The sequence below is a fragment of the Triplophysa dalaica genome, chromosome 12 (assembly GCF_015846415.1).
Source record: "Triplophysa dalaica isolate WHDGS20190420 chromosome 12, ASM1584641v1, whole genome shotgun sequence".
NCBI classification, from domain to species: Eukaryota; Metazoa; Chordata; class Actinopteri; order Cypriniformes; family Nemacheilidae; genus Triplophysa; species Triplophysa dalaica.
In genome coordinates, this window is record NC_079553.1 from 9,269,637 (window position 1) to 9,296,156 (window position 26,520).

A 26,520-nucleotide genomic window follows, 5' to 3' on the forward strand; every position below is an offset into this window, starting at 1 on the left:
CAAATAGGCCAGAATTTGCAAACATCTCATTTTGTTAAGGTTTTCTCTATCAGATAAACTAAAAGCGTTGTTTTATTTGTAGTGTGTGGATTCTGTTTGCATGGCCCCTAGCAGATTACAATCTCATCCGGACACAAGCTGACATGTACTGATCTATGTCTCATACAAGGAACTCTGATGACTGTCAGCACTTCATGGGAGATAGAAATAAAACATTATGCCAAATGAAGTGAGGGTAGATTGTACATAGTCTGTGTTATAAAAATTAATTTATGATTACAAAATGAAATGTGCCACACATACTAGACAGGAGTCATTGTTAAAGAAAAGCATATATATTTTACAAATTTGCCTGTTGGAATCGTGGTGAACAACTGTACATACAGAACAAAATATACATCCACTTGATCATACACTCCCTTTTTAACATATGTACAGGAATCCATTCACATAATTTAAGCAGCACAACACCCGTTTTTATGTATTCACTAAAGTCTGTCACACACACACAAAATATCCACAACATCTCACTTTCATGTCAACCAGCCATAATAATCACATTTACTGCAACAACTACCAAAGGATGCTCATATACTTTATGCTACATCATTTAAGAAGTGAGATAATGTGTTGTGTTAAATATATCTTGGGAAAAGATCAGGGCTGGTGATAGGAAATGTTTTTAGGACTGGGCACACAGCAGCATAGATTGTGACTTGTGCCTTTGTGTGTTTTGTGTTGGTCACCGAGACGAGTGAAATCATGGATGTCATCGGTCTCAGATAAACCTAAGGAACTACCGAGGTCATATCGTGAAATTAACTTACAAAACGAAAACTTTCTTGTCTCTGAGAATCTTTTCACACCTGTATATTATTTTTACCAGTCTATGCCACAGAGTTTTCAGCTATAGGCAAACAAATAAAGTATTGATTGATTTCACTGCAATAAAATGTTTTCTCCACATTTTTCAGTAAAACTATCCTTAAAAATAGGCCTTAAAACAAGAGTTCAATTTTCTTTAAGATTTTAATTTAAAATGTACTTGTGAAGCTAAATTTGTAGTTAAGATAATTTCACTTCTTTTTAATGTATCTCGAATTAAAGTGGGATTATTCCAATTGTTTCTCTTGTTCTAAGGACTACTTAAAAAGTTTCAGTTAAAAAAAATTTTTTACTAAAAAAAATTTGCTAACCGGGCAAAAAATTATTCAAGACATATTCTTGGAAACAATTATGTGACACTTTACAATAAGGTGTCTTTGTTAACATTAGTAAATGCATTAGCTAACATAAACTACCAGAAATCAAATATTTTTTCAGCATTTTAAGTGATATAATTTTCATGTTTGTTCATTGTGCATTTACTAATGTTAACAGCTACAGCTTTTGATAAAAATACTCTTTCCATTATTTATTGTGCATTCAAATTAATATCAATCAAACTGCAGTTGAGTTGTTTTAAATAAGTAAAAACTTATATACATCTAACTAACACAATAAAAAAATGATAACATAACAAAAAAACATGATTTTTAAAAGAAAAAAAATATGGAGTTATCTTTTTTTGCAAGCAAACTCTTAAAATATATTAGTAATTGCTGAAATGAACACAAAATAAGATTAGAAATGAAGTTCATGTTAACTAATGCATTGACTAATGTTAAGAAATACAAACTTATAGTAAAGTGTTACCATTCTGATGTTTTCAAAATTCCAGTTTGTTATTCAAAGCCGTTCATATATTTGCATTGTAAAACAGGACGACATATTGAACAATAAAAAACTGTGTAGTTACAAATGAAACATTGACCAAAAGTCCCATCAAAGACATATCTATAACGTTAAAAATCTCTGATTGTCTATGCAATTGATTGTGAAAGAAGTCTTCTTTGTGTATTTAAGGCGTAAGTTCATACTGAATGCCATCAAGTAATGGACCAATACGTGACAACGTGGGAGGTAGTGCAACGTTAAAAGAGGGAAAAAGTGTAAGAATATGGAAGACAGTTGAGCAAGTAAGGAAGGACAGATGAGTGAATAAGTAGTACTAAAACACCCCTCTCCTTCAGTCACTCTCTATTCAAGTGTTGTTGTGGGCTGACAGGCTGTGTGGACTCCATCCCCATCGTGCATTGTTCAGTCAAAACAAAGTGGGAAGCCCTAGACTTCCACGTGTCCCTGAGTGAGGTGTGTCCTGAGCTGTTTAGCAGCATTTACGATCTTCCGCTGATGTCCAATTAGATTTACACCTATAGCCTGAACATCCCTAAGAACAAAAACAGACAAACAGTATAAATTACCTAACAATTTACAGACATTTGTTCTGAAACATGTTCCTTTAGTTCCAAATTGCTAAACTTACTCCATTGCGAGCGTGCTCACTCTTTCCAAACTATGAAACTGTGCTCTCTCGAACACATCCTTATACCGATCCATCTTTAGAGCCGTCAGCCAATCACCGACCGTTACCACTGATGACAGGTCAGTAGGGGTGGGGCTTAGCAGTGGCTGGGTGGGACTAAAAAAGAGAAGAATATATCAAAAGAGGATGATTTTATAAAAATGTAGAAAATGTAGTTGTAACTCACCGGATGTGGTCAGCTTTTAGGGAGGCGGGGTGCCGTATGAGACGATCAAGAGATGACAGAAGAGAATCAAAGCCTGGCCGGTCCTGTCTGTCTGCCTGCCAGCACTGAAGCATCAGAGCGTGAAGAGCAGGGGGACAACCGTTTGGAGCAGGCAAGCGGTACTGATCCACAACAGCCTTCATTACCTAGAGAGAGACAGGGAGAGACATGACACTTTTACAGTATTAGGCGCAGAGAAATACAGTGAAGCAGAGGTGGACATGAAATGTGAAGAACTGAAAAATACATAGTAAAAGACCTTGTATTTATAAAAAGCTGTCAGATATTCTAACACTGAAACGCAGATAAATTTATACATCATGTAATAGTCCAGTAGCTCCCTCTAGTGAACTGCAGTGAAATGCATGAAAGGCGGTTCACAACACTGCAATTTCAACAGCAGGGGAGACAGTCAGATGCTAGAATCCTAACCTCTTGGTTGCTCATGTCCCAGTATGGACGTTCCCCGTATGACATGACTTCCCACATGAGTATTCCAAAGCTCCAGATGTCACTGGCTGAACTGAACTTACGGTGCTGGAAAGCTTCAGGTGCGGTCCACCGTACAGGGATCTTACTGCCCTGAGACAGACAAAGAGAGTAATTTGATTAAACGCAATGACAACACAAAGTAACAAAGGACAATGTTCATTTAAACACCATGGCAGACTATTTAATCTTAGGAGATAAATATAATGGGTTGGGTAGAATTGGATGAATATCAATGCACATTGGGATGCTAGGATTTGGAAAGGACATCTTCATTTGAACATTGACATCCAGAAACTGTCCCATAACACACCAGCGAAGCAGTGTAGGTGGGCATGTTGTGGTCCAGACCCCTCATTAAACGTGACAGGCCGAAGTCAGACACCTTACACACCAGGTTGGAATTCACCAGAACGTTTCGTGCTGCGAGGTCACGATGAACAAAATTCCTCTCTGAAAGATAACGCATCCCAGCCCCAACACCTCTCAGCATTCCTACCAGCTGCAACACGCTGAACTGATCTTCATTTTCCTTAAAAATGTAATAAAAATCAGTGTGGCAGTTGAGAGCAGGAAACATTAAAAGACAATGAAAAAGACAGAGTAACAGAGAATAAAGCAAATATTTTGATGGAAAATGCAGCAGTCCCACCCTCAGAAAAGCATCAAGTGGCCCATTCTCCATAAACTCCGTGATGATACGTTCAGGTGGGGCGCGAGTTATCACCCCCTCCAGCTTCAGTACGTTGGGGTGGTCAAACTGGCCCAGGACGCCTGCCTCGCTGAGAAACACGTTCTTTTCACGGTCTGTCACCCCCCAACGTAAAGTCTTAAGAGCAACCAACACCTCTCTACGTCCCAGTGGTCTGTACCGACCGCGGGACACCTCGCCAAACTGAGCTAGAATAAGAAACGAATAATTAGAGATTCTGTATGTCAACAAAAACTCAAGAATTAACACAGCTATAAGAACGGCTTCTTGCCTCTAGAAAAGCTATTTATACCGTGTACCTACCAGCACCAATGACCTCTTCAATCTTTAGGTGAGCGGGGTCGATTTCTCGTGCAAATTCTTTGACCGCCTCACTGGGGTCCTCGTAAGTAGAGGGATCCACGTAATATTTCACTCCACCTGAATGAATTACACCATCATCCATATTAAACTTCATCCAGTGAGCAAATAATAATTGGTTTTATCACAGACATGCTGTCAGGGCGCTCGAGTTTTCAGGTCAAGTTCTACCACAAATATGTCAAAACTTCTGACACAACAGAAGATTCATCGCCTGTTGTCACAACAGCAAACCTCTCACAAACCACTTTTGGTTGTGGTGTAGACGCAGTGTTTCACAAAAACATGGTTATTATATTATAGCTATAATTACACACTAGTCTGAATACAGAGTACTTTACATAATTGAGTGAACTGAGAAAAAAGTGAAAACATTGTGGTTTTTCTCTCTAGTCAGCTCTGGGCTGTTTTATACATGACGTACATGATGTAGTTTCCAACATTAGACAACATATTCTATTTATTTGATTTATTGATACAGTAAAAACTCCATTCACCTCTGTTACTGATGTATCTCTGCAGTCTGTCACTATAAGGGCTCTCTCTCCTTTTGCTAATGGAAAAATATACAAAATCAAAGTTGAACTACAAATACTCATCAACAGTTGTGATCCTTTGTTTATTTTTATATAGTATCCGAAAAAAAACTAGTTTTTATCTGAAGTGAAGTGTTTTGATTGTCATACCTTCTAAACACAAACACGATGATGATTGCTGTTACAACTAAAAGAAATGCCGCTCCACCCATCACTGATCCAACCATAAGAGGCAGGCGGTTCTGAATTTGTTTGGATTGCTCCTCTAAAAAGTAAATGGGATTACTAGGTGCAAAACATAACTGTTAAAGCATAAGAAATAACATTTTTTGAACATCTAAAAGTCTATGAAATTTAGGCTATTTTTATTTTAACTTGGACACAAAATATGTTTCAATTCTACAATTTCCAGTTTTCCAAAGTTATGTGGCAATAGCAATGATAACTTTCACAAAAGCTCAAATTTTCATGCTTTACAAGATGCGGTCTGGAACATTCTCACATCATGCTGAGTTAACACAAATCATGAGATTTGCATAAAATTGTGTCGTCAAAGCCAGACTTGATTGTCCTACAGATATTAGACGTTGGAACCGGGTGTATGCATAATTTTTTATTAAAAAATGTAAAGAATCATTGTAAAATTCATGTAATGGTCTGATCGGTTATCATCATGGTAGCTGCAATATTTATCAGTCCAATAGAACCAAGCAGTTTTAAAGGCAGTAGATTGCAGCACTAAGCCAATGAAGAAACAATATAACCTCACTGCCATGTTAAACATGTTAAATGTTTGCATAATCATATGTTCACAGTCATAGCAAGATTGCCAAATAATGTGTGCTATTTAATAATATACAGTATCATTGTGTCTCACCCACTGCTAATGTGCTGAAGTAAATGGTATTACTGTAGGGCCCATAGCCTCTCTCATTTCTAGCACGTATCTGGAAGGCGTAGATAGAGCCGGGAATCAAACCTCCAACAGTCACAGTGTTAGTTTCACTGAACACACTCACAGCACTGTCCTCATCAGAACCCTGCCAAAGAGAAAGTCCACCATTTGTAGAAAATACCATGCATATTATTCGGAAATGCATACATCATTATTCATAGTATATAGAATGTATCTAATTGATGAAAGGTGACACGGAATTTTTATGTCAATTTAAAAGCATTCACCCAAAATGAAAATGCACTTATTTATTCCCCCTTGTTGTTCCTGAACCTGTTTGACTTTCTGGCTTCTTTGGAACACGAAGAAATATTTACTTAGCAATGTTCCATAAAATTACAATGCATATAGAGTTCCAAGCTTTCAAAAGGACTCAAAACCATCCTAAAGTCTCATTAAAGAATTTAGTAAATAAAAACATTTTGCACACAAAGTTATCGTACGGTTTCAAAAGGTTTGGAATATTACATAATTTTATGAGAGGCTTTTAACCCATTCATTGCAGTTACCAAATTCTTCAAAATCCTCTTTTTGTGCTCCACTGACAAGAGACAGATTTGGAAAGAAACGAGAGTAAATCATGAAGAAATAAAAAATGGGTCATCTATCTTAATCCTAAAGTAAAGTAAATAACCTTGTCGTAGTATCGAAGCTGGTATTCCAGGATGTCGCCATTTGGCCGGTCAGGTTGAGGCCATGACAGTGTGATGGAGTCTTGAACTCTGCTCAACTGGTGCAGCATTGGAACCTCAGAAGGCACTAGGTAAAACATCACAACATGAAAACACAAGTAATTACAACAGTCACCACAAGGTGGCCTCTGTTTCCAACTATACTTAATGCTTTGCCTATCCCATAGTTCCCTATGAATGGTTTAATATGTGTAATATATACATCATGAATTCACATGCAAATATAGCCCCAAATGCATTAAGCTATTTACATCATGTTTTGATGCATGTCTGACGGTTAGTTATACATGGCTGAAGCTTTTTTCGTGCTAATGAGGTCATGAGTTATCCATTCTCCATTCTCGCCCTCTTCCCAGGCCCCTGACCCTTCATCTCAGCCTTATGTCTTCGTCGGTTAATCATTCATGTGGAAAAGCATGGCTAAATGCCTCAGTCTTGCTAAATATCATTCATCTTTAAGTTGTGTTAATTCGACTGGTTTAGGTAGAGATGCCGATAATATAGGAGAAGGGAGAGGAAGAGAGACGGTTAAACAGAACCATGTGAATTGCGCATGTCTCTGAAGTTTCTGCGGACTGCCACATTGATTATCCTCTCCACGTTTTTCTTCTCTTTCTGTCTTTGCCTGATATCCTGACAATTATATGAGTCGACAGCATATCGTGACCTCAAGCCACCTGGGTCCACAACGAAAAATGATGAGGAGAAATGACAGATGGACGGAAATAAGGGACCATGGGAGAGAAAAGAAAAAGAGAGAGAAAGGTGGAGCACGTCTAGACAAAGATGGCAGGGTAAAGGCACGGAAACAGACCTCTGATGTTCACATTTATCGTCATCAGCACAGATGTTTACAGCGTACATTTTCTTTCCTCTCACCTGATTGGCTGGTGGTGAAGTTGATGCTTGCAAACTGAGGTGGAAAGGGACTCAGTGCCGATACTTCATTCATTGCTTGAACCTGTCAAATCAAACGCAACTTGCATTTCATCTGAACTTTTTAATGCACATATAGTGCATTAAAGGCATAGTTTACCACATATTAAAAATGTATAAAAATTTAAAATATAGTTATCATTTATCCACCCTCATGAACACAAAAGAAGATATTTTGAGAAATGTTTCAGTGGTTTTGTATCCATACAATGGAATTCAATGGGGGCCAATGTTGTTTGGTTACCAACGTTCTTCTTTTGTGTTCTACAGGATAAAGAAAATCATACAGGTTTGGAAGGCTATTAGGGTGAATAACTGATGAAAAAGTCAATACATTTTTGGGTGAACTATTCCCTTAAGGCAATAGAAACCATCCATAATTTGTTGTATGGGGAGACTGGGGATGCACACATATCTCATACCATTTCTTGGCAATAAAGCCATTTTATTATAACTATGAAAAAATATTTTTTATTCTAATTGTGGTAATGAAAAAGTTACTGATACTAAAAAGAAGCAACTACTGATTTTAAGAATAACCATTCTGAAATATATCCCTTGCAACAACATGCCCCATGTGACATTATTTCATGTGACAATATGTAAAGTAACAATGTTAATATTGCAGACTCTCTCTCTGGTCGTACTGTTCATTGTCTGTACCTGTATGAGATAGGTGACTCTAGTGAGCAGGTTTTTGAGGGTGACCCTAGTCTGTTTTAGGCCGGTTTTAAAGGGTGAAAAGGTGACCGTCTCTCCACACCACGAGCACATGCTGGGTGGGGTGTTAGTGGCAGATGGGCAAATTCGACACACCACCCCGTACCACACTTCACTCCGACCCCCCATGTTCGAGGGTGGTCTCCAGCGCAGCGACACCCCACCCTCGGAGCTCTCATACTCCCAGGACACTGATACGGGTGCTGATGGAGGACCTGGGAGAGAAAAACCTCAGGTTATACACAAACAAGTGCTCATCAGTGTTCATCACCTCCTGCATTGTCTAATGATTACCCTCTATGTAGACTATAGTGATCAAACACTTCAAACTTTCAAGGTTAATATGTATCTGGATTGTTCATTCATTGACTTAAAGGGATATTTCACCCAAAAATGAAAATTCTGTCATCGTTACTCATCCTCAGGTTGTTTCAAATCTTTATAAATGTCTTTGTTCTGCTGAACACAAAGGAAGATATTTGGAAGAATGTGAGTAACCAAACAGATCTCCTTCCCCATTTATTGCCATAGTAGGGAATATAAATACTATGGGAGTCAATGGGGGATGAGATTTGTTGGGTTACTCACATTCTTCCAAATATCTTCCTTTGTGTTTGGCAGAAAAAAATACATGTATACAGGTTCGGGAGGGATTGCACATAATTAGAAACAAATGTATTATAATTCAATGTAAGTTGCTTTGGATAATAGCATCTGACAATTATATAACTGTAAATGTAAATCAACATGGATATAGTTGGTTGATCTCTTACTTGTACAGGCTGTGGTATTAGCATCGGTGGGCCCGCGGTAGAACCCACTTCGACACTCGCAAAGCTTAGAGCCCTCAGAACTGGTTCTACTGTTAGCCGGGCACTCTGTACAGGAGACAGAGCCTGCAAGCGCTTTATAGGACCCAATTGGACATGCTGTTGGAAAGTGAAAAAGGATTTCAATTATGGCACGAGAAAGACTCAAGCTGTTTGGAAAGTGTCAGATTCCTACTTTGGAATGATGTCAGTTACACCAGAACTGGAAGCTGATCAGATGAATCATGTACAAAGAGCTGTATAATTATCCAATTGGATTCAGTGAGCGCCAAATGAAATGTAAATGTTACAAAAAGCATCGGAATAACAATTTGTTTTAATATGTGCAAATTTACAATGAGTGTTTTATTGTTCTCTCAGGCACTTGAGTTAAAATGCATCTTTCATCCTTTTAAATTACCAGGGAAAAATAAAGCATGAATGAAGCATCCTCCAAACAAACTAAATAGATTGTATTTATATAGTCAGATGTATAATTAGAGAGAAATCAAAGAGTGAAAACATTGTTGGAGGGAAATCAGAGAACCAGATCATTTTTTTTCTGACTAAATGCAATTCAAAAGAAAAGAAAAGAACCATTATATATATTGCTGCTGTCCTTCAGAAACCTCTTATCTCCATATTTCATGATGTTTATTTGTTTGTCAAATCATTATTATATGTCACCCTTTATGTTTGGCACTGGGTTTTGCAAATATAGTATTAATGTATTAAAAAGGTCTTTAATCATTATTTAATTTAAAGATTATTTTATCATTTAAAAAAGTACACTTCCATCTCTTAAATGTGTAAATTAGGACAGCTGAATTTTCAAAAGGACAGCAACGATGAAACACATCTGTAGAATGGGACCGTTGACCAGTCTATTTCAGAAAGACCAATGATATAATTGCTGTGACATGGTAACGGCTAATTGGCTGTTAAAGGAAAAGTTCACCCAAAAATGAAAATTCTGTCTCAATTTACTCACTCTCAAGTTGTTCTTAATCAGTATAAATGTCATTGTTCTGATGAACACAGAGAGATTCGAAGATCTTGCAACCAAACAAACAGTTCTTGGCCACCATAGTAGTAAAAATTGCTTTGTAAATTTCTTTGAGATATTCTAAAGAATTTAGGAAAGCAAACAGTTCTGGAGCACTTTTGATTACCATTCCTACTATGGTAGTCAATAGTGGCCAAGAACTGTTTGGTTACAAGCATTCTTCGAAATATCTTTCTCTGTGTTCATCAGAACAAAAAATGTGGACATATTTGGAACAACTCAAGGGTGAATAAATGATGACAAAAATAGATTTGGGGGTGAACTGTGCCTTTAAATTGAGTCGCTTCAGCTGCGGCACTTCATTGGTTGCTTCCTATAGATAGTTGTTTGGCTATATAATGATACGCTCAGTTGCAGTGAAACATGTGATTGTTCATTGAAGATCAATAGTGACCCATAATGAAGCCCAGAAACAAAGGAGGGCTTCATTAAGCACCCTTTCAACTGTGTCCACACAAAAACTCACAGCATACACAATGTTCTTTATATAAAGAGGAGGCGCATGTGTGAATCAATATGTTTACATTATTCCCATTGAAAAGTTTTCAGACCTAATGATCTCATCACGCTCATATTAAGCAGAACCGACATGATGTGACACTAGTGACGCTGACCCCGGTTAGACTGCAGATGAGCATTGAGATGCTTTGTCATAGAAAGGCTATGACTCATAATTACAAAGATACCGTTACTCTTTCATTTCTGTCAACCCCGAATTGCTTACAAGTCTCCTGCTCTCATATGAAGAGACAGGCCATACAAATGTAACACGTTTAAACTTCCATAAACAGATGGCAAAGGAAGGAAAAATGAAGAAACGCAGAACAGAGAGGGAGAGAGATTAACATTTCCACAAAGCTAAAAGGATTTTGGTGTTCTGACTGGCCCATCAGATTTGATATTCATTCCAAAGTAAGAGCATGAGAAGTGTGAAAGACAGAAAGATAGACACGCTGAGAGACATTTGCCATGTATTTTTCATAGAGCTGGATTATATTACCCAGTGTGTTGTCCTATAGCTGTGACAAACGACACGGTTTAGCTACAAAATTGTCACACGTCTCAGACATCTCCTACATCTTTCAACATCTCTCCCTCCTATTCGCACTTCCCACTTATCAGCCAATCACAGTCGGTCATTCCTCTCTCGTGGGCACTTTTTGGCTACTAGGCATCAAGCTTTCTCATAAAAAGGTTTTTTTTAGGGCCAATATTAATTGACCCAGATTTTTTAATAAATGGGATTGCACAGAGTTAGATATGCTAAAGAAGGATTTTACAGATATATCATGTGGCATATCTGGAATTACAGTAAAATGATTTTAGACAGATTGGGACACGTTGACATTGAGATGATGGTTAGGACTTCAAGATGGATACAAATTATTAAAGAATTACAAATTGTTTACAACAACTGAATGAATTCAATACTTTAAAAAGTAATTTGAAGTCAATCCAGATAGCTGAGGGACAGGAAACACCTTTGTAAAAAATATTTTTTTACAGAATATTACTGTTATTCTTTCTACATATTTTTCATTTATAAAGTCTAAAAAACAGTAATTTCAAAAGATTTTACCGTTTTCAGATTTTCCACCACATTTTGGATAGTGTCAAAAATGTTAATATTCAGAAAAATACAGTAAATTTACTAGAAAAACACGTAGTTTTAAGGTATTTTACTGACACCACCGCTGCAGAAAAATTCTGTTTTTCTAACATTAATTTTTTACAGTCTATTTTTGAAATAGGGTTAAAACCATCAAATTACAAAAATAAAAAAGCAAATTCTAAAGAAAAACAGAGTACAGCATGCAATTTAACAGGGAATATGGTTATTTTATGGCATGTTTCTGGCGCCCCAGAAATTTCCGGATTTTAATTCTAATGAGGAAATAAAGGTTCACCCTTTTATCATTAATATAAATTATGTGAAGTGATTTCAATAAATATTTCATATGATTTAATATTATATAGATTTCCTTTCTGGTTGAATGTTGTGCCTTGTGAATTATTTTATTTCTGACTCGAACCAATAAAATAATATTTCAGAATATGGCCAACATGAAATCCTGTACTGTCAAAGTGATTTTATTGAAAGTGCATGTTGTTGCACGGCGGTTCGTGTGTTTGTTTGTCCAATCAAGGGAGAATTAAACAGAAGGCATTGAAGGGGGTTGGGTTGCTCACGGATAAAGAGAGCGCACCTCAAATAAAATCAAAACGAGATGGAAAATAGGAACTGTGTTGTAATCACAGAAGTAGAAAAAAAAACACTGAAAAAGATGCAGATGAACGGAAACTGTAAAAGCAAACAGGCAGAGAGAGAAAGAGAGCGAGAGACCTCACTGAAGTGTATAATTTGCCGTTGACATCGTACTTGGTATTTAGATCCCTGACCCATTTTCTCTCTCGTTTTTCTCTCTCTCTTCCTCTTGTGGCTGCTCTCATTCTCTTTATTTGGCTTGCAGCGCTCTGACTAAAGCACACAGATGCACAAATGCAAACACACAAACGCACAGATTCATACACCGTCTCTAAATACGTACGTAAAAATATGCGCTTACTGACATGCCTCATAGACTTTGAATAAAAGTGTTTGCTAAATGTATATGTAAATGTCCTTAAGAAAATATAATAAATCACTTGTATTTGGGCTGTCAGTTACCATGTTAGATTTTATTCACTGCACCGTTATCGTGCCCAAACAAATAACCTGTGACATTATGACTGATGTATTTATTGGATGCCAAGAAATAATGTGACCATTGAAATTCATCTTTCATTTTGTCTATTTTGTGTCTTGTCTTTTATTTGGTCAACAAATCACACTCATAATACAAATCAGAGAAAGAGAGAGTGAGCGAGAAAGAAGCAGAGAGAGAGAGAGTTTGGGACCACTGTAATATTTTTAATGGATGCTGAATAGTTAATTCTTGGGTTTTAATATCACGGTCATTGTCAATACCGGTAGTTCGACACCCCTACTTGTAATACAACATATTATTTGATACCTGATAACAATATTAAGTGCACTATAGACCGCCGGATTTAAAATTTCCAGCAAATGACTGTGACGAATGCTTCTTCACAGAGGAGGCGGTGGAACCAAACGAAAAATGCTACGTTTGTCACCGGAACTTACACCTGCGTCATTTGCAGGAAAAACAAGCCTTTGGTTCACGCACAGCAGAGGGATAACAGAAGCTAAACATTATCGTTAATGGCGCTGTCAATATGGATATTTATCTTAAACAAACGCATGGAGTCGCTTCAGAGGACCATTGTTAAGACCCCGGAGCTGTGTTGAGCTGTTCTTTGATCAATGGAGCACTGTAAAAAATGAATCATGGGTCTTGTAAATTCCATTAAAAAAATTAATGTGATGATTAAAAATAGTGTGTATATTTCATTAATGAAACTGTGGTTTAGTGTTTTATAAATAATATTGAGGAGATTTCACTAATAAAACCAAGATATTATTTTCTCTTTTTAATTTAAGGAAATGTCCTCAATTTTGTAACTTGTTTTGAGGAACAAAATAAAGCTGAAATAAGATACATATTTATTTTAAGAGAACTTGTTCAATTAGTTATTTATTTGGACACCTTTTGAAATTGAACGGCATAGCAGGTTGAGGAGCCCAGTGTCAAGTGTTTTGATGTAGGCTACCATCCTTACATCAAAACTACTGATACAATATCAATAGTTTGTTCTTTTCAGTTATTGTGTTTAGTCCTGAAAAGGTTTATAATTGTATTTCTGTGTTGTCCCACACTTAATTCAAAGTCTTGTTTTTTAATCTGGATACACCATGGAAGTTCAAGATGTTCAGTTGGATGTTTATTTATATATTTATTAAGAAATGTGACCCAGGTTTGTTTATTTAGTCAGAAGACACACGCGGATCCCTAGTGCGAAACAAACAAGTGTGTGAAAGCAGAGTGGCGCATCATGAACCGTTCTCTCCCGTTTCATACCGCACGCGTAGGCAGCGCGTGTTCGCGGAGCAGAACAGCAGTGCAGCGATCATTTTGGCGCAGAGTTTTGCTGCGCTGCTAACGCTCAATTAAAGCGACATTGTGTTTTTAACAGTCGCCATGAGTTTCAAAAACACTATTGCCAGGAGTTATTTTGGCCAAAACCACAATGGCACATTTAAAGGGATTACAATACAAGTAGGCCTATGTTTAAAGCTTTCCTGTAGCTCAGTGGTAAGAGCATTGCGTGAAGAGCGCAAGGTTGTGTGTTCGATCCCGATGGTTTCCAAATACCCAGAATGTATCATCTTAGATTTTATGCTTATATTGCAAATGAAGGAGGTGGAAACGATCGTATTAAGCTGTCATTGTATTTTCTGAAACCCACTGTCATAATTATATTCTGAAAAAAAAACAGATACAATTACATAGACATCGTGTAATATGTTTATATTGTGTATGTGTCAGAGAAAAGCGATCGCATGACAAGTCAGTCACTCTATGGTGAGTTAACTCTTAAGTGACTTCGTATCCTTCAAATCACGATGGGTTTTAATTTATAACTTGTCCTACACAGATCTAAAAGAGCATCGAACAGGCATATACAACAAATCACCTCTGGTATCGAACCCACAGCCTTGCCTTGCTAACGCAATGCTCATACCACTGAGCCACAGAAAACTAAATCTTAACTAAATCTTTGGTGTTTCAATTCTCACGAAAACTTTACCCTAACCCCAACCTTACTCTTACCATCTAAACTACCTATGATTGTTAAATTGACGAAAAACACGTTTGGGTGATGACATCATACTCGAAACACCAAGGATTTAGCGAGAGCCCACCGGGCTAATAAACAGCGGATCCATCACCCATGGAAGTAAGCTATACAGTAGGTGGCGGTACTAAGGACTGAACGGTACTGAGGACATTAAACAAGACAAGATGAAGAAGATGTAAATTGCATGTGAGCAGTGGCGTTTTGTCAGAGCGGTGGATAATCACATAAAGAGGTAAGCCATATTTAGGTTTATATGCTTATAATTGTACAAAAACGTTAAAATTGTGACATCTTTATATTTAAGAGGTGTGTCCACCTCTTCAAGCTAGGTTGTACAATTTCTAATATGTAACTTTTTTTGTTTACAGATCTTTGTGAGGCTCCTTGTTGCAGCATCTCTGTTAGCATTTATGCAGGCTTCTTATATTGTCAGTTTAAATAACCTGCATTTAGGACTTTGACAATGTAGCATGAAATCATGGTGTGGAAGTGCAAAGTTTGCCAGTTGACATCATCTTCAAAGGGAGCTCTTTTGGGGCACTACAGACTAAAACATTGACCATTTACACATAGCCATACTATACCTTGCATGCCCACATTACAACTGTCCATGCTTTTTCAAAACAGACGGTGCTCTTCACACACATTTGACTATATCATTTAATTGAGGACACTTTGGAACCAGAGGCAGTGTTTTCCTTTAACTGTAACATTTGTAATACACAATATTCTTCTGAAAATGACTATTTTCAACATTTGTGTAAACAACTCAGAGGTCACGAAACTGTAGAATGTGTATTTTATGGGTGTGATTTTAAGACAAACTTTTATGGGACTTTTTGTGATGCACAAAAGCAGAAAACACAATCCTCATTCTCCTAATGATTTCAAGGCTGATGTGATGAGCAAGACCAGGCAGCATTCAGTTGCTGTTGATCCACACTGTGAGGATTCAGAAAGCGCTGGAGAAAGTGATGATCAGGTTCCAGATGACGAGATTCCTAACCTGTTGCAAACAGTTCTGAATAAATTAGCCTGAATAAATTGATGACTTGATAGTACATTTTATTTTCAAGTCATTTTCATCAATACAAATGAGGAAATTTTACTTGTGAGACAAATAAATAAAGCACATTGCTTAAATGATAGAAAGTCATTATGTGCCGTTGATTGAAAAGTTAGGGGAATTTAAGTACATTTTTTTCTGAGACAACTCAAATAAATAAAGCAGATTCCTTAAATGAAATAAAGTCATCATGTGTCGTTTATTGAAAAGTTAAGGGTATTTTACTAATTTTTTTTGTGAGACAACTTAAATAAATAAAGCACATTGCTTAAATGATATAAAGTCATCATGTGCCGTTTATTGAAAAGTTAAGGGAATTTTACTACATTTTTTTGTGACACAACTTAAATAAATGAAGCACATTGCTTAAATTATAGAAAGTCATCATGTGCCGTTTATTGAAAAGTTAAGGGAATTTTACTACATTTTTTTGTGACACAACTTAAATAAATGAAGCACATTGCTTAAATTATAGAAAGTCATCATGTGCCGTTTATTGAAAAGTTAAGGGAATTTTAGTAAAAAAATTTGTGAGACAACTTAAATAAATAAAGTACATTGCTTAAATGATACAAAGTCATCATTTGCCGTTGATTGAATAGTCAAGAGAATTTTACTTTATTTATTAAGGTAAATTCCACAAAAAGAAAAAAAAGAAAAAACTACTAAAAAAAAATAAGTGTAATAATGTTACCTAAATTTTTTTAAGTAAATAGCATGTTTTAATTTTTACAGTGAGGCATTTTTTGGAGATTTCAAAAAAATGTCCCCCATTCACTCCCATTCTACCAATTGGAAGAAAAACGATGCGTGGTATTATAACTCTGACTGCATTATTCTACAAGAAGAAAGTCATATTCAGTTAGGATCCTTGAGGGAGAGTAAAACATGGGAAAATTTAGTTTCTTGGCTGAAGTGTCCCTTTAACAAGAGAACCGTACTTATAGATTGAGGCTATACTGTACATCAATGTAATGCTATCAGGTAGCTATACATTTTTTTTGTCATTAGGTGCATTAAGATTTCCAACAGTTAAGAGAATTATGTAGAATTGTACTGATTTTAATTAAAAATACCATTGCATACCTCAATAACTAAAAGACAGGAATCAAGAGTTTGTCATATGCCATATGAGCAGTCTTAGTATCTTAGAGGAACAATCTATTTTATTTCCCAAGGTCAAAAAAAATTCAATGACCTTTAAGAATAAGTGGAAACAAAATAAAAGTTCAAATCAGTTAACTGCTGAAAAATGTATATTGCATCATAACCATATTATAAATATAACATGAAACATCTGGGCTTACAAAACTAGCCCAAAAAACATATTTAACAAAGCATTAATGTTATAACCACACAGAATAAAACCACACATTTTCCATCACCTTCTGTCTATTTTCTATCCAATATTTTCTTTTATCTGCTCAATCCTCTCCTCTTTAACCCGTGTCCACTACTACAGTATATCCCGATCTGCTCTTCCCTGTGGTTTCTGTCACTTGTGCAGCTGAATGGCCATTACATCACTGTGACCTAAATGTGTCACTTCCCTCTCGTTTTCCTCTCTCAGTCCCCCCGTCACTCTACTTTAATCTTCAAGATATCCCAAAACCTCTTTTCTGGTTTGCTCATATTGACCCCAGAATTTAACCCCTTACTGTCTTTCAGCTCTCTTTCACTTCTACTGCATCTCTCTTTTAGTTTTTCTTTCTCTCTTGCACTCTGACCTCATTTCTCCATTGCCTAAGGAAAGGGAGGATGAACTTGTTGATTCTGAAGCATTAACTCGATTTATGTCTTATAAAAGTGGAACCTTGCTCTCGCGCTTTCGCTCGCTCGGTTTCTCATGCGTTGATTGGCTGACAGGCAACACGCACAATAAAACAATACAGAGAAGACATGCCAAACACATATTCCTAGAGATGCGTTTTATGCTGACGAAGTTGCAAGAAAAAACTCAAATGCTCAGGTATAAATGGGCAAACGTACGTACACAGTGCACTGAACAATGCAAAGCGCGTCTTTTGTGTCTTTAATTAGATCTTTGTTTATTGGCATATGCCCAAATACATCCATGTGTCATTTTCTGTCCATCAAGCTTTGCTCATAATCACAATGACAGGAAGCCTTCAGTGTACTGATCCAGAGATAACTCACACAGGCAAAGAGGTCTAGAATATCGGAAAAGATCAAGCATTCCCACCAGGATTACTATTGATCTCAAGGGCAGTTGCTCATCTCGTGCAATCCACCAGAAATACACAATATGAAATCTGCCATCTTTGCTCAGCACAGCAGCCAAATTGAACTGTTTTTCCCTCATCATCTGAGTCCACAGACATAGACACCACATGTGCTTTTGAATGTTTGCAGCGATTGCTCAAGCAAGCTGTGTTTTTGCTTTGGTTGTGTATTGTAGAAATAAAGTTTGACAGTTTTAATAGTTTACAATCGATCACTGCAAAAACGAATTTCTCACAAAGTATTTTTGTCTTGTTTTCTAGCAAAAATATCAGAAAATTCTTCAAGATAAGAAACTTTAAGAAGTAAGTCATTTATTGTTCAAACCAAGCAAAGAAATCTGCCAATGGGGTAAGAAAAATTATCTTCAAGAATTTGTCAAGTAAATATATCTTGATATAAGAATTTTACTTGATATCAAAACAAAAATGCTTAGCAAGAAATTAATTTCTTGCAGTGATGGTCTCCAGATACTTACGACAAGTAGACATGTAAAGTTATTCAGTCTTTAAAAGTTAAAAACTCTTTTGGATAATAATTGAAAAATAACTTGTAATTATAACTTGAGATCTAGATATCAGTTTAAATCGCTGTCACGGGACTTTGATGGCACATGTCGATCGGTCTGCACAGCATCGCATCAAACACGGCTTTGTTCTTCTCCATACGCATCGTTTTATCATGGTCCGCACGAATAGCGTCCCAGTAGAGAATTGCTTTAAAAGACTTGAAATTAAATTTGGTCTTTTAATCGGAGTCTTGTCTAAGACTTTGCCTTAAAATATTTAAGGTTTGCTTTGGATTCCACCGCAGGGATCTGTGAGCATGTTTGGTCCTAAGCTCTTCACTTGTGACTAACCTAAGCTGACATCGGAGGCAGCAGAAGGCAAAATATAAATCTATTTCATGCTTTTGCAAGCCCTACAATAACAAATCAGGCATTTAAGAAATCTGTTTTAGTAGAATGGAATATCCGGGATTTAAGGTTGCTTGCGAAACACATTTTGTCAGAATACAATACATGATTTCTCTTGAATGGCAGTCAATGGATAAAGACACTTTATGGTGAGTATTATTTTGTAATCATGTAATTTTGGGTTGAGTACAATGTCAATGTGCAGAAAATATGTCTTGGTGTTTTTTTGACTTACCCAAACAGGCTGAGCCATTAAAGTTGGGCTCGTATCCCGCATCACACGTGCATCCTCCGACAGGCACCAGCCATTCACCCTCCGTGTTACAGTGCATTCTTGGTGGCGTCCCAGCTTGCGATTGGCTATGAGGTACACATGCCCCGGTCACCGGAACCAGAGAAGTGGGCTCCGCCCCCGAGGGCGTGGCTGGGTAGAAGGCCAGGTATCGACTGGTTGCTGGGCAGCGGCGATAAAATATTGACACACCCATGAGCGATACACACGCTCCGCTATCTACTATTGATAACACAAACCTAAAAGAGATGGGAGAAGGAAGGAAGTGATGTAACGGTTAAAAAGGTGCTAAAAGATTATAGGTGACAAGCTTGAGACTCAGACATTCTCATAACTGTTGTTTGTTTTCATATTCAAACCATATCGAGGCAAATATTAACACGGGCTGATATTTACTCAGTCGAATTGCTTGATCCCGAGTGGCCACACTCAGAAGGAACCTCATTTTATCTGTGCACAGTGACCACCATTCGTGAGACAGACAAAAGGTAATCGTACCCTTTGCGTGTAAGAGGAGCAAAGCTCCGGGTTTTCACGTTGATCCGCCGTGCGCTTTCAGATTTGTACTGGTGAGGTAGACTCGGCTCCACGCGGCTGAAGCTCTTGTCCGCTGCGATGGTGTCGACCTTCACCCAGCCCTCTCTCGTTTCTCCACTTGAAGGCTGGAACGGTGGGAGACAGACATAGAGTGAGGCAAAATACTTAAGGCACTGTCAATCATGTTGCATAGGTATTTTTAGAGTGTTTAAAAGATTAATAGAAATTTTAAATGCTCTGAAGTCAAAAACGAAGAGGTGACGAGAGAGTTGCGTAACAGAGATGATGCCAAACTAGTAGAGAGTAAACAATGTTTGATTTACACAATGGGTCACATCTTTTTCCAACAGGGCTGACTGGATTTAAACACATCTCGGAACCTCACTTGTTTCATCAAGTTTTTATTTTCTGTTTTAGCAATGTCTCCCTGAGAAGATCATTAATAAGCCACACACATTTCTGATACTCTTCATGACAGTTCCTTAAAGGGATACACCACCCAAATATGAAAATTCTGTTATCATTTACTCACCCTCAAGTTGTTCAAATCTGTATAAATTGTTTGTTCTGATGAACACAAAGAAAGATATTTTTAAGAGGACAAAGAAATGTAGGTTTGAAACAACATGGGGGGGTATCCCTTTAAAACCACACTGTGTTTTCTTCCTAACAAACACGACCTGCATATTTCTAGATATTAAACCGCAAGGTGTTTCATCAGCTAATGCTTAAACATTTAAATTATTAATAATATAAAATATTTAAGATATCACGATTTATGCGGTCAAAAGAAATGAGTTAACTGGAGAGGTTTATTCAGTGGTTCTTGAACGAGAACCAGGGGATTTGTTAGTCTCATTTTGTGAGTGTCTCTTACACCTGATTCGTTTTAACAGCATCCACGAAACGTGACAGGAACCAAAGCACTTTGAACCTCTGGGTTAACCGTATGATGTTAAATTAAAACATTTGATTTGACATTACACTGAATGCATCTGAAAATACATTTCTAGCCTTAATATTTTACACAGCTATATTTTACATTCAAAGCCTCAAGGCTTATGTCAGCTGTGTCATGAGGTTTCAGCTTGCTTTACCCCCCCAGTGATGTATCATGGGGAAATGTAATTCATACAATATACAGGCGTTCAAAGAGCATGCTCTTATTTCCTTTGAAAACGAATCCCGTGGATCCTCAGGCTGCTACGTAACAAAGGTTCAAAGTATGTCTCAGTCAGTCAAAGAAAACTGAACGAAACAAGACAGAAAGCTGGCAGGATTTAAATATGAAGCTTGTGTGTGGGTGTAGGACAAGATATCAGACAAACCGTCGCTTTAAGAAAAAGACTAGCGTGGTCTTGATAGTTTAGTGATGCTAATGCTCTTCTTCAGAAATAGAGAATCAGAAATCTAGAAGTTTGGGTGACTGAAGTTTAGGCATAGACGGTTGAAGTCGATATAGAGTGTTTTCAAGACACTTCACCAATCCGGATGTCAGCCATGTTTGAGGTACTGAATTTAAACAATGCTATTGAATCGAATGGAAATTGCACATTTTGCTGGCAAAAAACAATAATACTTCTATAAATAACTGTGAAACTAAAGCTCTTTAATGCAAGTTGATCACACATGAGAATCGCTAGGGCCATTTACTGTAACATCACGTGCAGTATAATTAATTATTTTCTACTCTGAACTTCATGCACGGATCCGCAGTATTTACTGTATGTAGTTTAAACCTATTCTACATGGATGTAGACACACACATTCATGGGTAAATATATATTGTAACACAGTTAAAAGACACCCGCCAGCCTTTTAAAAAAAAGTTGCCAGCCTACGCCAGCGTTTTCTTACATTTTCACCAAATTTGAGTGGCTCACAGTACATTTTCTGTAAAGTATATATGGAAAAACAATATGTCCGATGAAAAAACAGAGCCTTATCTTTTAAACAAAAGAAACCGTATTCTTCTATCTTCATTTGTTCGTTTTTTATCACTCCGTAGATGTGGGTAGGTTTCTTCGAAAATGCATCACTTTGATTAAACATGCTGAGATAATTAACGTTTTTGCCAGGATTACACTCAGAATAATCATTAGAAACCGATACAATATTTACGTTCTAGGTTCTGGGATTCTGTACTTTTTCCCAAAGGTGTTTAACAGCGCCACCTGCTGTACAACAATACAAACACTGATTGCCGTAATAACTCGTCTTTGGCAGGGAACCGTTTTATTTAAATGACATATAACTTGTCAATGGCGGTGAAAGAGTTAAAGGAGTAGTTCACCTTCAAAATGAAAATTCTGTCATCATTTACACGCCCTCTTGTCATTTCAAAACTGTATGCCTCTCTTTCTTATGCCAAAAATCTTGGTAACAGCACAGCTGTTGTAACCAATGCAAGTGAATGTTAACAACATTCTTCAAAACTTATTTTGTGTTCTGCGGAAGAAAGTCATTCAGGTCTGAAATGACAAGAGGGTGAGTAAATTATGACAGAATTTTCATTTTGAAGGCGAACTACTCTTTTAGAGGCAATTTAGTTAAAAGGGTCCAGACAGTGTTTGCGTTATTCAATTGTGATAAAAAAGCCAAATATTTTCTTTTAGGTTAAGGTTTAGGGATAGGGCTTGGCTGGCAAATAAAATAAGTAGTTCACTACTTTGGGATGAGTAATATATGGAAATCGGGTTGTTAGTCCTTCTATATGTATGTGATGTTTGTGATTATATCGGGTGTGATCCACTTAAATGAATGAGCTTTATTTTCACAGTAAAAAGAGTGTGTCTCTTAACTGTGTAATGTTACAGTTATTCTCTACCCATGAATGTGTCCCAGATAGCACAATCTATCTGGCTTACGTCTCGTTTACGTTCAATGCTAGGGATGTGCACATCGATGCTGCAGTATCGATATATCGATACTCAAAAGATGCTATTTAGGTATCGATATTTTCACAAAAGTATCGATTATCTGGTTAATTACATTAATAGTTTCAGCGTAACTAAATGTTGTTAGCTCTGTGCATGCCGATCAGTGAAACTATGTTATGAAAGTACTAGCTCTCGCGACAGTTTGACGTCACACACGGATCGGTCTCCGGCTGAGCAGCGCGGTCACATGGACATGCTATTCAGCTACGTAACTTACACATACACACGCATGCATTGCACACCTCCGCATTAAACAGAGGAGAGAATTGTAAGATGGCTTAGAGGAAGCGTTAAAGTTAAGTTAATGTATGCACAGTTTATATTGTTTGTAATTGTATTAATTGTATTAAGATTTTTGTTAGTTAATCAATATTTTTCCTTCAAAATACAGTATATTACAGTACAAACAAAATGTTAAAGCTTAAGAAAAATGTCCTGTTTAAAAATAAGACGGCAGTGAAAACATGCAATTTTTATGTTGGTGGTATTTTTGTTTATTTGATTAAGATTTATGTTATTTAATCAATATTTTTGTAAGAAGGTTGTTAAAACATTGTATTTAATTGTTTAAATTACTTTTTTAGTAAATTTGTTATTAATAGCCAGTACAAGTATGTAATTTCTCTTTAATTGTAATTATATTTTTATTTTAAATATAATATAATATAAAATAATCTCCATCATCAGTATCGATATCGGTATCGATAAAATTTCAAGAAAAAGTATCGGTATCGTATCGCATCAAAAAAGGTGGTATCGCCCATCCCTATCATGCCTCCAATATAGCCGACTTCCGGATTGATGACGCTTCGTGAAAACACATACAGCGGCAACAGAAAACAAACGATTTTTTTACTGTCGAGTAGTTTTAATGTGATGTAATGCTATTAATATACAAAAAAATATTAATTTGAATTAATATTAACGTAAGTATGATTACATTTAAAATAAGTTGATTTAAACACAGTCCGAAAGTTAACTTCGGGCCAGGCTCGTGCATCCGAAAAAACGCTGATCATCTGGTTTAAATTGTCATATTAAGAAACATGGCGAAGATTATAAATGTGTTTGGGAGATGTGTGTGTACTATTTAATAAATCAACTGTTCTGTGTTTCGTTGAACGAATTTCGTTCATTGTCTGCGGTTTTGCGAAATACTAATCACTTTTAAAAACCTTTCATGACCTCGTGTCATGTTATACACAAACGTTTCTCTTGTACCTGTGTGTTATTAATGCCATCACACGCTTCATTCTGACTTTAATCCGATTAAAATTGACTTTCCACCATTCGGATCTTGAAAGTGAAATAATCCCTTGTCACTCACTTCAGCTACCCATGTTCGCTCCAGCTCTCTCTGAGAGTCGGCCTGTTTGTAGTAGAGTGTCAGCGTCTCTCTGCATGTCGGGGAGGGCGAACGTAAACTGGCGCAGTCGCGAACCGAGAAGCGAAGCGTCACGAAGATCCTCGGAGCCGACTGTCGGTACAGAAAGGGCGTGGCCAGCCAGTTGTCTTGGAGACGGGGGTTCTGATTGACGTTGCAGACTTCAAAGGTGCGCATGAGTTTCCCCTTGTCATCTAACACGCTCACCTCATCCCACTGAAAGGTGGAAGAATGTTGGAGAATAAAAATCAGACATGAAGATGAGCCCGAGGCGTGAACACTGTATTACCATAGTTCTTCTGAAACACTCTTGAAAATGTATTTTTAAATCAAAAGCAAGAAATAATATCCTGACTTTTGCACACTTGACAGTGAATGGAGTGGGTTTCTTTTACAGAAACCGAACAATTGAAGGAAAAATCACAGGGCAAATGAACTCATGTAGGATAGGAAACTGCATGGGGAAGGAAAACATTTATTTAGAGATCTTGAAAGGGAGGAAGACGTGATGAGACGGACAGAACGAGAGGGGGATGAATTCAGAAACAACAGATGGATAGATTAACAAAGATATGTAGGCAGGCCAACTGACAGAAAATGATAAAGAGACTACAGTAGGTGCAGGGGAGATGAAGTGGAGCAAGGACAGGAAAAAGAAAACTGAGTTCAGTAATTCTCAATAGTTCAGCGGCTTCGAGCTGCTCGGGGCAATAGAGATGGCAGATTTAGTATGGTTGAACTGACATGAAATACACACATGAAAGGATGATGGAATTGCGAGAGGGATGGTTTAATATGCTCCATTTTCGGTCCTTTGAAGAGTTGGGGTCAAAACAGGAAGTCCACAAACCAGTCGAATCCCTAACTCGCTAAACAAGACAAACCTGTAGTCCATCGTATCAGGATGATCTAACGTTTGTTTTCTCATTGTCAGATGTATTTGAAGTGTAGTGAATCCAAGCCTTTATTACACAAATCTACAACTGAATCTTACCCCTGTATCAGGATACGTAGTCCAGCCTAGTTCAGCAGTGGACTCTGTAGTATCCAGCAGCATAACTGAGAAAGACGAAGAGAGAAGAGTAAGAGTGTTGGTTATTTTTATCATTATTTATATTCGGTATTATATTAGATACACGGTGTTCAAAGCCTGAGACCATTTTTAAATGTGACATTAAAATTACATTTGAATATGTATTATTATTTTGTTTTAATTATATTTATGTGAGTAATTCATAATTGATCATTTATTTTTACATTTAGTAATATTTGAATAAAAATACATGAAAATATAAAAAATATAAAAAAATATAAAATCAATAACAAAATTGTAATCCTCGAATTATTATAAATCATTCAATTCAGATTTACATTTTTATCGTAATATTTTAATGAGAAATGGGAATAGAAGCATTTTCAAAGGCGCACAGGCTTTTGGAGAGCACACATTACGCCCAGAATGAGTTATTTACCAAAATTGTTGTCCTCAAGAACATTGCTAAACACATAGCACTGGGATGCATCTGTCACTTTGCCACATGACAAATGCTCACCTCAGGCATAATGTATGTCAAAATATAGTATGCGTTAAAGGTTGAAATGACCAGAATCAAACAGTCAGATTGTCCTTTCTTATTACATCATGCTTTCACTGACATTCATCCAACAAACTGTTTATTATATACAATGGAAAAAGAACCGTACGGTTTACATGTTGCTAAAAGGTTTTATCTATCGTAAATGCCATATATTACTCCACACAAGAGTTTGTACCGTGTCTCTTTCCGGGCTGCACGGAAAGAGCCAAAGCCTCATCTAAAGAATTTAAAGTCTCTTAAATTACTCAAAGCAATCCGAGCAAACACGACATAAGAGCATTCATATAGCACACAGAAGACAGAAATCACATACACACAATCTCAGCTGGCACTTACACTGAGGATGAGTGTTTTTAATTCTGCACCCCCCTCCCTTCAGTATTTGCCTTTAAAACCATGAAACTGATATTATTCTGTGGCTCAGCCTAAATCTCTCTCTCTCTCTCTTGTGTTGTGCGTAAACAGATTTTTTTAGATTATGTTCACAGATGGGGACCCTGCAAATCTCTCCACCAATCCATCATTTGCCCTCCTGTTTGTTTCTCTCTGTTTGGTTCTCATCCATTGCTTCTTTTCCTCCTGAAGACATTGATGTCCTGGAGTTTGCAGGGTTGGGATTTGTGAGAGCTTTAGTGGTTTTGCCTTTGGGAGACAGCAATGTGAAAAGAGGACACTTTAATAACTGCGTGTTTGGCAGTGTTCTGCTTTAAAGGATTATTCTCTTAATATAAGACATAGTTTAGGCTTCAGACAGGATAGAGGGCATGTGTCTGTATCGCAGATGTCTCGAATAAAACTTGAACTTGAAAAAGCAAGCAAGCAAAAAGTCTCTATTTTTTGTAAAAGGGGACAGCTTTAATATTTAGAAGACAGTGTTCCTA

General features: G+C 37.0%; 1 protein-coding gene across 1 annotated transcript in view; it reads right to left on the bottom strand.

Moving 5' to 3' along the window:
• Positions 1 to 313: 313 nt before the first annotated feature.
• ephb6 (eph receptor B6) overlaps positions 314 to 26,520 on the bottom strand; it is a 34,612-nt gene continuing 8,405 nt past the window's right edge. The window contains exons 2-19 of the mRNA XM_056763345.1: positions 25,036 to 25,100; positions 23,985 to 24,257; positions 19,680 to 19,843; positions 19,125 to 19,420; positions 8,804 to 8,959; positions 7,974 to 8,245; positions 7,254 to 7,335; positions 6,317 to 6,441; positions 5,605 to 5,767; positions 4,878 to 4,992; positions 4,689 to 4,744; positions 4,135 to 4,251; positions 3,772 to 4,019; positions 3,433 to 3,651; positions 3,063 to 3,212; positions 2,592 to 2,776; positions 2,366 to 2,521; positions 314 to 2,269 (exon numbers count right to left, since the gene is read on the bottom strand). Coding sequence (XP_056619323.1) covers positions 2,164 to 2,269; positions 2,366 to 2,521; positions 2,592 to 2,776; positions 3,063 to 3,212; positions 3,433 to 3,651; positions 3,772 to 4,019; positions 4,135 to 4,251; positions 4,689 to 4,744; positions 4,878 to 4,992; positions 5,605 to 5,767; positions 6,317 to 6,441; positions 7,254 to 7,335; positions 7,974 to 8,245; positions 8,804 to 8,959; positions 19,125 to 19,420; positions 19,680 to 19,843; positions 23,985 to 24,257; positions 25,036 to 25,100 — 2,948 coding nt within the window. The 3' untranslated portion in view covers positions 314 to 2,163. The remainder of the gene's footprint in view (positions 2,270 to 2,365; positions 2,522 to 2,591; positions 2,777 to 3,062; positions 3,213 to 3,432; positions 3,652 to 3,771; positions 4,020 to 4,134; positions 4,252 to 4,688; positions 4,745 to 4,877; positions 4,993 to 5,604; positions 5,768 to 6,316; positions 6,442 to 7,253; positions 7,336 to 7,973; positions 8,246 to 8,803; positions 8,960 to 19,124; positions 19,421 to 19,679; positions 19,844 to 23,984; positions 24,258 to 25,035; positions 25,101 to 26,520) is intronic.